Below are 17828 nucleotides of genomic sequence, written 5' to 3'. Positions count from 1 at the left end.
GGACTTAAATTAGGCCTCCGGCACCACACTCATCAGACGAAACACGGAATTGCTTCCATTTCACGCCTGTCTTCTATGTGGTCGTGGTATAACACCGGGCGTGCCGGCCCATATGTGCTATGATGTTAAAGCGGGCACTACCACTGTACATTTATAATATTAGTAAAAAAGTAAGACTTATCTATGGTTTTAACATTTATTTAGAGACTGCTTAGTTTAAAAAAAGTTTTATTGTATCTGTATAAATGCCTATTGTTTCTTAAATAGTCTACAATTACATAATTCATCGGAGTTAGAATTAATTTATGTTTAAGGAAATTTGCGGTGGATTTTCCATGATTTATTTGTCTGTGATGAGCTCATATTCTTATGTTTACTATGATTACTATTAATGTCGTTTTAATACTAGCTTGTTTATTATAATACCGGTTATAATATTAAAGAAACTAGGAAATATTGATATTGCTTTACGGAATATGTGTATGTAGAATGCAATGCGTTTCAAACAAAAAACACAGAATTGAGAACCTCCTTTTTGAAGTCGGTTAAAAAATGCGCATGAATCCCCGCCATATTGTGACGTCACAGCTGTCAAAAAGAAAATAACGGCAAATCAATTTATGTTTATTTCAAACTAACATAGTTTATGAAATAATATTTACGATAACATTTACCGTGCTTTTACTTTTTTATCTGTATTTTCCTAATTGTTTTTGACAGATTGAGGTCATCGAACTTATGATTTTTATTTGTGTCAAATATTATAAAAAACATGTGAAAAACGATGTAAGACTTTGTTAATGAATTTACTTACAGAAAATGTTATAATATCAAGGGTCATTAAATCATATATTATTATTAAAATGGCAACACTTTTAAGCATCTTATTAGTGATATTTCGGTCACAAAATACAAATTTTAAATTAATTGAATTGTAAAAAAATTGTAAATCACACATGTTTTATTTCGATCATTTCAAACTAATGCTTTTTAATTTTCTAAATGACATTAAATATTTTATTGCCTGTATTTGATTATCTCGTTGCAAAGAATGCAGCATTTTTCGTTGTACCGTATGGTCTTTTAATTTGACATCTGTCATCTATGTGGTCGTATATCACTGGACTAACGAGCCACGACAATACTGCTATAGAACTTCGTAAACTTGGATTATTCCCAACCGTCACCACGTCGCACGTGAGAATAATTTTATTGTTAAACATACCGTTTGTTAAGAAAATATAGTGTACAGAGTATAGAATTTTATTGCTTACAAGCCTTCGACCGCGACGCGGTCCACGAGGAATGAAAAACAAGTAAGTAGGCTATGTTTTCTTCCAGACTATCCTCTACATAAATGCCAATTTTCATCAAGATCCGTTCAGTAGTTTAATAATAATAATAATAACTCATTTAATCCATTCAGAACGTAAAATAACATAGTAGTAGCAGATAAAAGATTATGGGAATAAAAATAATAAAACATCTACATGCTAAAACACAGAACAACAGAATAATCGAATATACACGAAGCACATACATAATTAGCAAGTGTAAAAAACAAAAAAAATGTACGGATGTTTTATCAACTTTGGAGTGCTGAATGGATAAGGCCTTTACTCAGCTATGGTACTTATTTGTAAACTAAGCTGATGTTCTGTAAAAAGCCTTTACGTCAGAACGTCAGTTGCAGCAGTAAATTTTTTATTAGTTTAGGCTACAAACTCTAACAAATATCCATCCATCTAAACTTTCGTATTTATAATACATAGTAAGATTTGAATGGACTGCGAAACAATCGACAATCGCACAACAGTTGTGTGATAGTTTAGTTAAAGGTATGTGGCCTGCTCTTAAGTTTTTTTTTTGTGACAGAATGGCCACTTTTTGCCTTGAAGAGGCATTTACAGATTCACCGGGCTTGAGGTGGCCGAGCTCAGATGGCGCTTTGCCTAAACCTCGTTTATGAGTAACTGAGCTCGAGGGCTCCTTCAGGAGCCTCGGCACGAGCCGTTACTTCGTTATTATTACCGGATTGGTGCTCTTAGGGTTGAGTGCTGTTTGTATAGCTCAAATATTGTCACAAGGCAAAGCATGCACTATTGATTACGTTTGCCCTTGAACAAAGTCTCTACAACCGGTTACACATAAAGTACGGCAAATCTTACGCTTCTAGTAGACAAAATGTTAAAACGGGTTTAATGAAAAACGTCTAACTAAGTCCTAGTTCTAAAATTAAGAAGAAGGCCTAATTTTGGTCCCTTTTCCTTCCCACCCTTTTCTTAAGAGGGACGGATGGGAAGGAAAAGTGGATTTGACGGTGGAGGAGGCGCATAGGAAGGGAAAATATCCTCTTTATGTGAGGAGGCGTCCTTCCACCGTCGATTAAGGGTAGGCAACGCATCTGCAATTTCTACGCCATTTCGGCGGTTTCAAGTGGCCGCTTGCTCGTTTGCCACCTTATAATATAAAAAAATGACCCAGCGAATGATTTATTATTTCTGACATTTCTAACAGTAATTTATTGATGTCTGATTTTTTAAATATCGTTCTGTTTATTAGCAATTGCATAGTCTATTTAAGGCTGCGCTACATTTTATGTTCCCTTTTTAATTACGCTCGTTTAAAGTACGAAAAGCAATTAATATGCGGCACAAAGTAAAAGAAAATGTATGTTTAAACGTCAGACGTTTCTTTAAATGTCCTTTTTTGATGTTATACCACAACTTAATATGAACGGTACACGTGCACACACGTAATAAAAATAATATAACTTACCTTCTAGGCTACATTTTTCGCAGTCCATTCTATCTATTGGTATATATACATCTTACTAATATTATAAATGCGAAAGTTGAGATGGATGGATGTTTGTTAGAGTTTGTAGCCTAAACTGCTGAACGCATCTTGACGACATTTGATACAGATGAAGAGGATAGTCTGAAAGAACGCATAGGCTACTAATATTTTTTTTTAATTCCACGCAAACGGAGTTGCGTGCGAAAGCTAGTATTTTTAATATTTTAAATAAAATTAACTAGTGAATAAAAGTCACCTACCTAGTTTCACCATTTTTAGTTTTAAAAATGGAATAAAATCAAGCGCAAACACAAGTTAATTCGACTTTTTCTCATCTTGATATTGTACATACAAAATGTCGGTACTCTACTACTCTCCCATTTACTACTTCTCTGTCAATTTTTATATTTGAATTTACTCTATTCTCCCATTGAAAAAACAATCGAAACAAATGCACTCTTTTATTTTCATGTTTTAAATAGTGTTTTGTTTTCGAAATATCGTCAATAACACCTTCGAAGTGCGAAATTGTCGCTTGTCGATTGTTTCTCAGCCAATTCAACTGTTTAGTTGCATAACTAAAAATCGAGTAGTACATAGCTCCAAAAAGCTCATATGAATCAAATCGAGACAAAACAGTTGTGCGATAGTTTATTCAAAGTTTTGCGCGTGCTCTTAACCTACGCAGTTAGTAACATCGTGACTAAGACGTTTTTAAAGCGTTGCATTTTATTCAAATGTTACAATAAGGATGTTGCTTGTAACGAATCTTAACAGCTTGTAAGTTTACAAAAATAAAAATAAACCTGGATATGCTAGTTTTCGGCCGCGACTCCGTCTGCTCGACAGACTGACGGACAAATGATTAGGAAAAAATGTTTTTTTTTTTATAATAAAAAAGTTCATGGGTGCAAAATATGATATTTTATTACATACAGTCAGACCCATTTTATTAATCTATACTATTATAATAAAGCGTAAACACGCCCTCTTCTTAGTTGCCTAAGATGTCAGCAATCACAGCATATTTTCGAATAACTCTTTTTAATAAAAAGCCCTACACTTACGTCACGCTTTGGGCTACATATTTTCACGCCGTTAAACTTGGGGGTATTTTGGATAAAAACCCTAATGTGGGAAAGAGTCCATAAGTTGTTGCCAACATCAAGGAAGCAAGATTGCCAAGGTTTGTCATGTCATGTCATTTTGACACTTGCAATTGATAATTTGACAAATGTGAACAATAAAATAACATTTTTATAAATTTATGCGGATGAAGTCGCATGGGAACAGCTAGTTATATAAACATATATTAAAGACTTTTTATTAATGTATAAATAATATTTAATAAGCAGTGTGTTTAATAATTTTTATGAGTCATGTTTTAGGAAATAGATTTAAATAAAACAACTAAACAAACCGTAAAACTAATCGCAACCTTGAAAATTCGCCATTATGAATATTGTTAAAACTATTGTTATCACTAATATTGTATAATAAAATAATTAATAGTAGATATATTAAATAAATATTATGTAAAACTAAATAATCTATTGGAATATATTACATTATCAAATCTCAATTCTTGTATTTACAGACTAGCTTTTCCGCGACCCGTCCGCGTGATATTTAAATAAAGAAATGTAAAAACATAGCCAATGTTACTCACAGATAAATTACCTTTCTAACGTTGAAAGAATTTTTAAAATCGGCCCAGTAATTTTTGAGCCGATTCATTACAATCAAACAAACACACTTTTTACCTTTATAATATTGGAATAGATAAATTGAATACTACTTTAAAACGATAATTTTGACCACTGTAACAAAAACTATGAGATTATTAACTAAAACAAGTGACTATTAAAACAAAACAAAAGCCATTAGTGCAGCCAAGACTATACAAATCTATAAGAACTGTATGAAAGAGATAGAAGCAGAGAATTCTGATATGACAGTTGTAACAGTGGTAGAGCCCGCTTTAATATCTTAGCACTGCGGGGCCGGCACGCACGGTGCAATACCACTACCACACGGTAGACAGGCGTGAAATGGAAGCAATTCCGTGTTTCGTCTGATGAGTGTGGTGCCGGAGGCCTAATTTTAGTCCCTTCCTTTACCACCCTTTTCTTATAAGGACATGATGGGAGAGGAAGTTGATTTAACGGTGGAGAAGATTCATAGGAAGGGGAAATATCCTCTTTATATGCGTCTCCTCCTCCGTCGTATAAGGGTAGGCAATGCATCTGCAATTGCGGATGTCTATGGGCAGCGGTCGCTTCGTCATTTTGCAAATTCAGGTGGCCGCTTGCTCGTTTGCCATCTTATGTTATAAAAAAAGATAGAGATGTATGGAAGAATACAAATTGTGCCAAAATACGTATGTAAAAAGAACTCAATACTGATCTAATAAATAGAATAGTTAAAATCAAATAGGAAAGATCTATTATTCCCAAAGCAAGTAGGATGTATTTGGCAGGCTTTCCACGATCTAACCGTCAGTTGGCGGACGCATTAGCAATGCAAATGGCCTCATCTATTACAATAAACAAGTCACTTTTATTCAAAGTTCGTGTATCGATCCGCCGCGATGTTTTTTTTTAATAAATAAAATATAGCTTAAGCACGATCACAGCTGATGTAGAATTGAAGAATTTAATTCGTTACCTACTTAGTTATTTACTCCCGTAAAGTCAACGCACCAGTTTTCGTCCCCCAGATCGATCTATCTTCCGCTACCTAGGTCACCCTCTTCTTAGTCTTGACACCTTTTTCATTATTCATCTCTTTATGGCACCCTGCCGGAGTATCCTTATTAATATTTTACTTCTTGTCATGCAGTTCTTCCCGTCTCGTAGAACTAGCGTTAAAGTAGGGCACATGGGTTGGGAAACTGCCCAGGGCGCTGACATAGGGCGCATAAATCATTGACCAACGTGTCACGTTACCCTTTTATCCCCCACATATGTAGTCTATACTAATATTATAAAGAGGAAAGATTTGTATTTTTGGACTTTTGTATGTATTAAAATAACTCAAAAACTACTGGGCCAATTTTAATTCTTTCACCGTTAGAAAGGTAATTTATCTGTGAGCAACATAGGCTATATTTTTTAAATTCACGTGGGTGAAGTCGCGAGCAACAGCTAGTCGTAGATAAAAATGATGTCATAGAACTCGTGTAACGCGCAAGAAGAGGCGGCAATAAATTTGTAATTTATAATAATAGCGATAACTTGCAAATCCCAAGCTTATTATGAGATAGACTTGAAGATCATTGATAGTATTGTCTTTTATACGAATCATGTTTATTCTGTATTTATTTGTTGATGTCCTGTCTATTTGTTTTAGTATCTATCTGATTTTTAAGATAATGTAAATAATAATGATTTTTTTATAAGTACTCAAAGTTTTTTTTTACTAAATTCTATAATCTTACTTCTTACTAATATTATTAAATGCGATAGTTTAGATGGATGGATGGATGTATGTTAGAGTTTTTTGCCTAAACTGCTTATTCATAAAATTTGGCAGAGATGTAGAGGAAAGTCTGGAAAAAAAGGCTTCATACTTTAGTTTTTAAATTCCCCGCGGATGGAGTCGCGGGCGAAAGCTAGTAAAATAATACTTTAACATAACTACATATAAACTAGAATATAGGAGCGTACTTTTTAACCGTCTTCAAAAAAAAGAAGGTCTCTAAACCCAAGTCACGTGCGATATAAAACTACACAACAATATTTGACAACGGCACGTTTGGTTTTTCCGACAATCCTTTTGCTCTCTTATTTAATGCGTCGTTGTGGTTGAATTTGACATTTAAACCTTACTTAGTTTATTACTTGTTAGCATAAATACTTGCAGTTGCGTACGCTATGGTAGCACAAATAAACTATGGTGTATTACAGTCAAACTGTTGCTCGCGGCTTCGCCCGCCTGAAATTAAAAATAACAATAAACATAGCCTATGTTACTCATTGATAACGTAGCTTTGAATGGTGAAAGTATTTTTGAATTTTTGTTGTGGATTGATAAGAAGGTTTGATCTACATTTAATACTGGCTGTAATATACATATAAGTGTAATATAAGGATGTCAAAATGTCATTTTAGAAAAAATGCGTATCTAAAAAAGAACCGAAATACATATAAATAAAGTTTTTTAATGTTTGCAACAATCGGCCCAGTAGTTTTTGAGTTATAATCAATAGATACAAAAATACAAATCTTTCCTCTTTATAATATTAGTATAGTTAGATAACAGTCGAACCCAATATTTGATCTAGAATCATATTTCTAAATATTTTTAAATCAAAATCAATGGATTTTAATAGCGACTTAAAATACTCTTCATTAATTCACTAACTGTTTCCGTGCGGCTTCATCCGCATTGAATTATAAAAAAATATATAAATATATAGCCTAAAGCGTGACGTAAATATAGGGCTTTTTATTAAAAGAAGAATTATGCAAAAATATGCTCCAATTGACATCTTTGGCAACAAAGAAGTGTGTGTTTACGCATTATTATAATAGTATAGATTACATATGGTTAAAAAGTTAATCAAACAATTAGAAAAAACTCCTAAAACGTACATTTGATCGTTTACTTTATTTGATGTTTAAATTTTCATAAAGTGTTCTCAAAGTACGTGTTTAGTCAGTTTACGACATTCGTGTCTGATACCATCACTATGAGAAGTTACCAGATAAACGATATCTTTAAGTTATCGCCGCCATTGAAGTCTAAAAACGCGCAGACTTGACTAAATTATCGCACTGTTTAGTCTCGTTTTGATTCCTATGATCTTATATAGAGTTGCTCACACTATTTGATTTTTATTTGTGCAACTAAACAGTTGAATAGTAAAACAATCGACAATCGCACAACAGTTGTGTGATAGTTTAGTTCATGTGTCAAAGCCCTTATCTTTCGTCTAATTTAGAGTAGACTCTAAAACTTATGACGTATGTATAAGACAGTAATGCGGTAAAATACAAGTCAATCCTTAAACGACCAAACTTCTGGCCCAACCCGCTATGGGAGAGCCATAAACAAGAAATAGAATAGAACAGAACGACCAAACTTTTTGTGACCTATGTTACGGTCAGATTTTATTTTTATAACATAAGGTGGCAAACGCGCAAGCGGCCACCTGAATCTATAGAAATGGAAAGCGACTGCTGCCCATAAACTTCCGCATTTGCAGATGCGTTGCCTACCCTTAATTGACGGAGGAGGAGACGCACATAAAAAGGACACTTCCCCTTCCTATGCGTCTCATCCACCGTCAAATCCACTTTTCCTTCCCATCCTTTCCTCTTAAGAAAAGGGTGGAAAGGGTAAGGGACTAAAATTAAGCCTCCGGCACCACACTCATCAAACGAAACGCGGAATTGCTTCCATTTCACGCCTGTTTTCTGTATGGTTATTATACCGGACGAGCCGGCCCCTTCGTGCGAAGATGTTAAAGCGGGCTCTACCACTGTTAAAGATTATAGGATTGATTCCCAGAATAATTCATTCGTAATCACTGTCAATATCTCTTATATAAAAAGCGTAAGTGTATTTTTAAGGCAATTAGCAATTCGATAAAAACAAAACAATACCGCCTCATTCCACTCGCTTCCGTTGATTGTTTAAACTGACATCTTCGAGCTTTGATTTTGAAGAGACAGGATCTGGTAAATTCGCCTCTGTGAAAACGAATAATCATTACTAAACTTGCTTGAATATTGGTATTGTGTAAATTTTAGAACAGTTTATGGGTTCATAAAGACGTATAATTTTATGTGAATACTAGCTTTGACCCGCGACTCCGTCCGCGTGGAATTTAAAAAAACAAAAGTGAATAGCCTATGTGTTCTTCCACACTATCCTCTACATCTCTGCCAATTTTCATCCAGATCCGTTCAGTCGTTTAGGCTATAAACTCTAACAAACATCTATCTATAATTCTAAACTTTCGCATTTATAATATTGGTAAGTACTTAGTACGACTCTGTGCCAAGTCCGTTTTTCTATAGTCAAAGGATTAACATGGTCGAGTCATCAATGTATAGAAAAAGTGGCCCAATCAAAATTCCCAGAGCACACCGTCTACCATTTTAATTAGTGTTGCAATATGAGGAGAATTTCAATTATGCAATTCGCTTTAAATTAAATGTTTTAATACAATGTCTTTGTTATAGGGGTGGAATAATTACATGTCTATTAGCAACGTGTTTTGGTATCTGACAGGTTATTCATTATTCATTCCACATGTTTATTTAATCTGGGATTTTTGTACAGCTTCCTTAATTAATTACGCAGATTTTATTTTCATTCAACATTAGTCTTTAAATATTTAAATTATTTTAACAAAACACATGTTTTAAATAACAGTTTAATTAAAAGAGACTTCATAGCTTAATGTCTTGCGTCACGTTTGAGCATTTCGTTACAAGAAAGAGACCAATATACCTTCTAGGAAGTAAGAAAGAGATAGAGATGCATGCTGCGTTCCGTTTATAAAATTTCTTATTTTGAACGACATAATACTTGAAGGAGTCTTTCAAAACGGATTAAGAAAAGACTGTTATTCGTAATAATTATAATAGTTATTTAATTTAACAATATTTTACAGGATAATGAAGAGGATATTGGTGATCTGTATCATGATGATGAAAATGGTGCTGCGTTGCTTATTAGAAGACATCCAAAGAACGGAAAGATAATAGTGGTAAGTCTTTTTTGTAACCGACAAATACATAATACTCTATTACTCGTAAAATGCGTCAAAAAGTAAAAGTAAGTAGCCCATGTGTAGCCAGACTATGCTCTACATCTATGCCAAATTTCATCGAGATCCGTTTAGCAGTTTAGGCTATAAACTCTAATAAATATCGATCCATCCATCTAAACTTTCGCATTTATAATATTAGTAAGATATACCAGATGGTGCTCGCGACTTCGTCGTAAAATATGTAGCCTGTTACTCACAGATTTTACCTTTCTAAAGGTGAAAGAATTTTTGAAATTGGCAAGAAGTTTTTGAGTTATTTCAAAACATACAAAAATACAAGTCTATCTTCCTCTTCATAACATTAGTATTGAATAGTATAGATAACAAATCGTTTGATTTTTCCTTAATTGATCGTAATAAAAACATTTGTAGTCCTTTTTTACCGGAGGCGTACTACGGGTGTGGTCTAAAACAGAAGCGTGTAATGCGTGGGGGAACTGGTATGATTATTGGCTTGGCTCACTGACCTAGAAATGTAGCTTATTTAATACTAGTCTATATAAATAAAGTCGATGACTTAAAATGGATTATGGTTATTGTACTGACTTGTCTGGAAGTTCTTGATGTTTGCGTGCTAAATTTTAATGAAGTATTTTGGATAAAAGATGGCGCTTGTAGTACAAGCATACTTTTCTTTGAGAAGTTATTTATAAAGCGTATTTAAACCGCAGTCCGTGCTAAATTATGTTGATGATTAATGGTTATTATACTAGGAGCTACAGTGTTCTATAGATATACCATACGAGATGTAACTATTTTTATCTAATGAGTTATTTTATAATGTTTACTAGCTTTCGCCTGCAACTACATCCGCGTGGATTAAAAAAAAAGTAGCCTATATGTTCTTCCAGACTATCCTCTAAATCTATACCAAATTTCATAGAAATCCATTTACTTGTTAAGGCTACATGCTCTAACAAACATCCATCCATTTAAACTTTCGCATTTATAATATTTGTATGATTGTCCACAGGAAGGCTCGATAGGTCACGAGCTAGTGATCAGACCTATACCAGATTCAATGACGACGGCGCAAGACGATGAAATGTTCCTAGATCCAGCCAGCATGGCTGATATGGTGTCTATAGATACGGGACTTCCAATAGGTAAGTTAAGTAGCGTGGTTATTATTGGAAACTGCGTTTGCATCAACTTTTATTACACAACTAGCTGTTCCCGTGCGGCTTCGTCCGCATGGTATTTTGAAAGTTTTATTTTATTGTTTACATTTGTTAAATTATCAATAGCAAATGACAAAATGGCATGACATTGCAAACCTTGACAATCTTGCTTCCTTGATGTTGGCAGCAACTTATGGTCTCTTTCCCACATTAAGGTTTTCATCCAAAATATTTACATATATAGCCCAAAGCGTGACGTAAGTGTAGGGGTTTTCATTAAATAAAGAATTATTCAAAAATTTACTGTAATAGCTGACATCTTAGGCAACAAAGAAGTGTGTGTTTACGCTTTATTATTATAGTATAGGTATAGATAGACTATACTACACTACACTCCACATAGTTACACCGCTCCCGTACACAAACCAATGATATCGTGTTGCGGGGATGTCTGTTTGTATTTTTGTAAATTGTGTTTTGTTTTGTATTTAAAATTCGAATACACAATCCCAATAACAAAAAAATATGTTTATACTACAAAAGGAATTTGACTACTGCTTAATTATTCTAAAATGAATTAATTTATTCAAACCTATAGATATTATATAATTTCATAAATGTATATTTAATAAGCGAATCAAAGAAATATCTATGACTTTTAGCAGCATGTGGTCAGGCATTTTATTTGAATATTATACGAAATTCCTTTTTCTTGTTTCTATGGAAATAGGTGAAATGAGATTAAATTACCATATCGTATAATTTAATATTAATATTGGCTAGATTGTATAATAATCGCAAATATTGAACAAAACGTAAAAGCCTGACAAACAACATTGAAGCAAATATTTCTTTTGCGGAAAATACAAGTAAACTTTCTTCAGCGCCATCTATATGCCGTGAGATACAACTGTTTTAAAAATATGTAACCTAAACGTTCTTTTTCCAGTGAAAAGGAAGAAAATAGACCAGGATAGTTTAAGGCAAGCTCTCCAAGGCGCTCATCACGTCATTATCAAAAGAGATCCTGCCCAAGGGGACCATCTAAGTGATTTTGGTAAATAACTTAAGAATATTTGACAATTTAATGAAGAGTTACTAATTTATACATGATTTAATGTTGACTAAAGATAGAGGTAGATATAACGTTTAGAAAATTTCTGACAATGGCAGATGTTATAAGTGTTTTTTTTTTATTATTAGTCTGTCTAGTAAACCACGAAATCAATCGTCTTTCTCATTGTAAAGTAGACATATCATGTTTCTGAATAACAATAATATTTAAAACAAAATACATGTTATTATAAACTGGATTTAAAACAAACTATCACATATCAAATGTACAACGAATGACTTATTTAAAAAAAATATTCTCGATCACGATTTGAACTAATGACTTGTATCTTGTACTTACTAAGTCTTATTTATGTTTGAGATATAACATGTAGTAAATATTTGAACTATATTACGTAAGTTTTATGAGCACGGTCGTTGAAAAAGTGGATTTTATCAGCGCCATCTATGAATGATATCGAGTAACTTTTTAATGGTGAAAAATTGTAATTGGCCCAGTAGTTTTTGAGTTATTTCAATACATACAAATATCCATAATTAAAAGTCTTACCTCTTTATAATTGTAATATCTAATTGTTAGTGTATATTAAAGGATATTAAATGAAAAATAGATGAATTACTAATTCATTATCCCTAACTATATATAACAGTATTAGAAACAGTTAAATAGTAGGAAAACTACTAGAAAACAGCTGACCAAGTAACGCCATTAAATTCGCCAGATATCGTCTAATTAGCAAACGTAATAAAGATCGATTGATTAATCTCTGATGCGAAAAACCAGTTTGATTGGACACCTGCGACTTTGGCGGAAGATTGCCGTCTGACATTTTGATATATATCTCATAGATGTGTTAACACTGGCCGGTTGAAATATCATCTTTTTTGGTAAAGCGACCCGATGTTAATACTTTTCGAATTATTTTATGACATAAAAACTTTTATCATGCCAATTGTGGCAAAATAAAAGGGGTCAATTATTGGTGCATTTACCTTATCTTGGTAGAACAATTTTTCTATTATTTTACGAATAGAAATATTTCATTCATATTATCTAATCTAATATTATAAATGTGAAAGTTTAGATGGATGGATGTTTGTTAGAGTTTGTAGCCTAAACGGCTGAACGAATTTCAATGAAAGGCATAGTTGTAGAGGATAGTCTGGAAGAACACAAGAGTACTTACTTTTGTTTTCTAATTCCACGCGAACGGTGTCGCGGGAGGAAGCTAGTTTTTACATAAATAACAGCCAATTATACAAATTTATAGTAAATGTGTTTTGAACTTTATTGTTAACAATAATTTAAATTTTTTGATATGTTTTATGCACCTTATGTTGTATGAAAATTATTATCTTGTTATTATTTAAAAAAAAAACAACGTTTGTCAATAAACAAACAAATGATTTGTTTAAAGTTTAACTAAAATTAATTCAAAACACTAATTTCCAAAATTGAATAAGTTTATTCAATTTCAATTATGTTTATAGATGTAACTGGCAACTCCGTCCGTGTTTAAATAGTAAAAGTATAGCCTATGTTACTCACTGATATGGTAGCTTTTAACGGTAAAAGAAGTTTAGAAATAGGCCCAGTGATTTTGACGCGAATAGTATACATACAAAAATACAAATTTTCCCTATTTATATTACAGCAGATAAATACTTTTAAATATTTCGGTTATTTTACGCATGTTTATTTTCAACGTGACGTGATATAAAAACAAACACGTTCGAAAATTAGACTAATCTTTATTATTTTCAAACACAATAGACTGAACTGAATACCAATAGATATAATCTTTTTATCTCGATTGTATTTAATGTTTCTATATTGATCCGATTACGAATTTAAAACCCATCATCACGATCTCTTCTGTAAGTGTTGACAGAAGATATATCTAATATTACCAGTCAATCAAATTAATTACATTTATGGTTACTCAATTCAAGAGCTTATCTGTTGCTGAAACTTATAGTCCGGCAAACATCTGATCTTGTCTAGGAGCGTCGGTGGCACATATAGGTTATGCTTATGGTTAGGTTCGAATTGCGATCTTCATATGTACTTCATCCTGTATTACGGTGAAGGAAAACGTCATAACACACATATCTGTGTAGTAATTCAAAGATATGTGTGAACTATATGATTAATAACAAGGCTAAAACTCAAGTGGGAACTTTCGGTGTAGGCACCAATTAGTTTCAAGCCCGTAGGGAGTCCTTCAGGGTGAGTGGATGCCGGCTTTATTCGCTATCGCGTCGCGTCGGTCACAGTCAGTGACCGTCACCGGCATCCACTCACCCTGAAGAAGAAGTTCCTACGGTAACAGTGTTATAAATCATATAGGATATGTAATGTCTCACGAAAGTTTTAATAAGTTGATATGTGTGAAGTCTGCCAACACGCACCACGGCAGTATATTTTTACAAACCAAGTCCTGTCAAACCAAATTGTAAATTGTCTGATAACAATCCAACGTGTAAAATGTGTAATGGAAATATCAGATATTGTTCCCTTATCTGTCAGTGACGTTATTTTTAAGCTATCTGAGCCCCTATCAGCCAATGGGACAGGCCCGTAGTCTAACGTAGGACAGGTTACGAAATAAAAGACGAACGATACTAAAACATTTGGAAAACATAGTAGAGATATGTGCTGAAAACGCTTAAAGTATAATAGACCACCACAATATTTATCAATGCATTGCATTATTTAAAAGTAACATATCAATTTAATCGTTAAAATATGACTATGGCTGTAAACACGTGCAGCTGTTTCTATCATAATATTGCACGGCAGTCGAGACATCGATTATGTTAATAATACCGGTTTTCGCGAGAATATCCACATATTACGTGATTTAGCAATTTAAGAGGCACCATTTCTATGTAACTGTTGGTTCACATTGATTTACAAAAACTGACATCTTATTCTCCTTGAATTCTGCTTATAAGGGTGTTTGATTGCCAAAATGCAATAGATATGTCTTGTACATAATACTAGTTTTCCTATAAAGTAATCAACAAATATATTATGACATTTGTAGGTTATTAATAAACTAATATAATCTATGTACTAAAATTGGCAGGAACTCTCACTAATCAATTTATGCAAAATGGCCGCCGGAACTCGATTATTATCTGTCAAAGTGTAGTTACCAGTTATGATTCGTAGCCGGATTATGTTACCGGACCTAATTATATTAATGCAAATACGCCCAGTCTATTTCTACAGACTAAATAAACGGAAACATTCAAGTTCAACACCTTTTGTTTTGTTATCAGACTACGTAATGTTTTATCGTTTAAACCATTCAAGCACTATTGTAGCCGGATATTCTATAATATTTATCTATATTTATGGTCTAGTCTATACATGTAAATTGTAAATGGAAATTGAACTGTCTGTATGTAACTTCATCATAAAAATTGCAGATTTCAAGAAGTATTTGCGTTGCTGGTAACGAAAATCGCATTTAAAAATTCGTCTGTTTGTTCGCAAGCCGCGTTTGTTCCGAGTAATCTCCGAAACGGCTGGGCCCTATTTACGGGATTTTGGTAGTTGCTAGAAGGTTACGCGGTTATTTAATAGACGATATTTTTTTTAATTTCGCGCTAACGAAGTTTGCAAGCAACAGCTTGTCTATCTATACGGAGGAACATTTACAATAGTACTGTTGAAGCTGTTTTATCGGGATTTAAGGAAAAAACTGTTAAATAGCTTAAATAGAGGCAGGCATTTAAGTCATCTTTTTATGTAGATCAAAGATGGTAAATATTTATTTTGCTATTTTTCTGAAAATCGTGCAATATTAAAGAGTGATACGACTATTATACCAAATTAATATACAATTGATATAAGCATAAATAATTAACCTATTTTTGTATAAAATTAGTCCACATTTCCAAATAATAATGGCCAGTATTGATTATTTTCAAATAAAAGTCGCTTTTAAAGTGAATAGCTGTATTTATTAGAAATCCATAATGGAAATAATTTAAATATTTCAGTTAACAGTTCCTATTGCGGAAAATATTTTAATGTGCACAAAAATGTTTTAAAAACGTCACGATTGTGCTTATAAATTGTAATGTGATGTATTTTAGTGTTGCCAGAAACAAAATCGGTAATAAAAATGTTTAAAAACTAAACTTTATGGACGGAGGTCATAAGGTCAAGTCGTAGACCGGTCTCACGTCATTTGTATTATAAATTTGTAGATTCGACGCTTCTTATTAATCTGTAAATGAGAAGAATATCTTTTTTTTTTGTCGAAAGTCACGAGAATTGAAGCTTCGGTAATTTATGAAAGTTATTATTTTAATATAAGAATATATTATTTGACATTTACATACTTTTAAGTTCTGTTAATATTAAAATAAATAAGGAGCAAACTTATGTTGGATGTAAAAAGCAAAAATCTAGGTTATGACCGAGTTCGATTAGCAAAAAAAAACGAAAAATTAGTTTTTAAAACTTCCAGCCTCTTTATAAGGAGGTAATCGATTTAAAAAAGGAACCACATTACAGCTAAAATGCGTGACCAAAATGTAATAATTGTAGCGCCATGCGTCATATTCTATAATCCTGATGCTCGCTATTATCAAGTTTTATAACAACTTTAATTAAATATTTCTCATTTCAAATGAAAATCGATTATAACATGAATTATATTATTTCTTTGCGTCACAAAATACTAATAAATATAATAGTTTAAAGTAGCAAAACTTTCGTGTTTTCTAGCATCATCATCTCCCCTGCCTTATCCTACTCCCGTAGTGTCGGCGCACCGGGTTTTCGTCCTCCAAATAACTCTATCATCCGTCATCTCAGTCATCACTCCCTTTTTGATCATGTCTCCGTTTACGCAATACATCCATCTCTTTCTAGGATTTCCGTGTTTCCTAACACGGAGACATATTTGCTTCATTCCGACTTAATCTCGCCTGTTGATGTTAGGGTCAGTTTATTATACGTATACTATTAGTTTGATTCTTCACCACCAAACCTTCAGCGCCAAAATAACAAAAATCAAATATGCACAGAACGCCACGGCTAGTAGCCTGTCAATTACAGTTCTATGCCCATACATTATACTTGGACGGGTCCTTATTAAAAAAAAATAATGTTCTCTTTTCTTCCAGCATTTATGGAGCCGGACCACATTGGTAAGAGGTACAGGCGGAAACGGTCTACAGAATCTCACAGCAGGCAGAAACGGGAAGCTCCTTACGTCATCTACCCGGAGATCTTGGTTATTGTCGATTATGATGGATATAGGTATGGCATACATTAGTTTTGTATTCAAACTAGCTTCCGCACGCGATATCGTTCGCGTGGAATTGAAACAACTGAATAGCCTATGTGTTCTTCCAAACTATCTACATCTATACCAAATTTCATCGAAATCCATTCAACCGTTTAGTCTAGAAACTCTAACAAACATCCATACATCTAAACTTTCGCATTTATAACATTAGTATGAAATAATATTAGCTTATCCTTTCCATGAACAGTTAGCTCTGCGATATCAAGATTCTTATGACCTTAGGCACAACAATAGCCATTAGTATTAGTAAAAAAATTGTTATTCCAAGTACGAGATTGAAATTTCTGCTACTTCTATATGTTCTACCAAAGAAGTTCGTGGTATTCCTCTTCAGGAAAAACCGCAATGTTCATTGCAAAGAGACAAACTACGCATTCAATCAAATACATAACTAATAAGATATCAGTGAGTGCAAAATAATAATGAAAAGAAACAAGTCTTGTATAACGGACTTTTTCCGTACAGAAATATTTAAAAGCTGCTTTGTAATGATTTTTGGTCTGCATCTCATTTAAAAGTGTTCAAACGATGGTAGCTTAACGATAGAACACAACCAGATTCCCCTACTGTACCTTATTAGTAATAATATTAATTTCAGATTACACGGAGGAGATAATGTTCAAATTAAGCGTTACTTCGTATCCTTCTGGAATGGTGTCGACCTCCGATATAAATTGTTGAAAGGGCCCAGAATAAGGATATCTATCGCCGGTATTA

At 33.2% G+C, this 17828-nt stretch overlaps 1 protein-coding gene across 1 annotated transcript in view; it reads left to right on the top strand.

Annotated features, from left to right (window-relative positions):
- LOC106111844 (A disintegrin and metalloproteinase with thrombospondin motifs 1) overlaps positions 1-17828 on the top strand; it is a 104317-nt gene that overhangs the window by 75180 nt on the left and 11309 nt on the right. The window contains exons 4-8 of the mRNA XM_013294001.1: positions 9425-9520; positions 10557-10689; positions 11654-11761; positions 16927-17062; positions 17710-17822. Of these exons, the coding sequence (XP_013149455.1) occupies positions 9425-9520; positions 10557-10689; positions 11654-11761; positions 16927-17062; positions 17710-17822 (586 nt within the window). The remainder of the gene's footprint in view (positions 1-9424; positions 9521-10556; positions 10690-11653; positions 11762-16926; positions 17063-17709; positions 17823-17828) is intronic.

This window comes from Papilio polytes, unplaced genomic scaffold, assembly GCF_000836215.1.
Source record: "Papilio polytes unplaced genomic scaffold, Ppol_1.0 DF824146.1, whole genome shotgun sequence".
NCBI classification, from domain to species: domain Eukaryota; kingdom Metazoa; phylum Arthropoda; class Insecta; order Lepidoptera; family Papilionidae; genus Papilio; species Papilio polytes.
The sequence above is the reverse complement of the archived record's forward strand: the minus strand, read 5'-3'. Positions and strand labels throughout refer to the sequence as shown.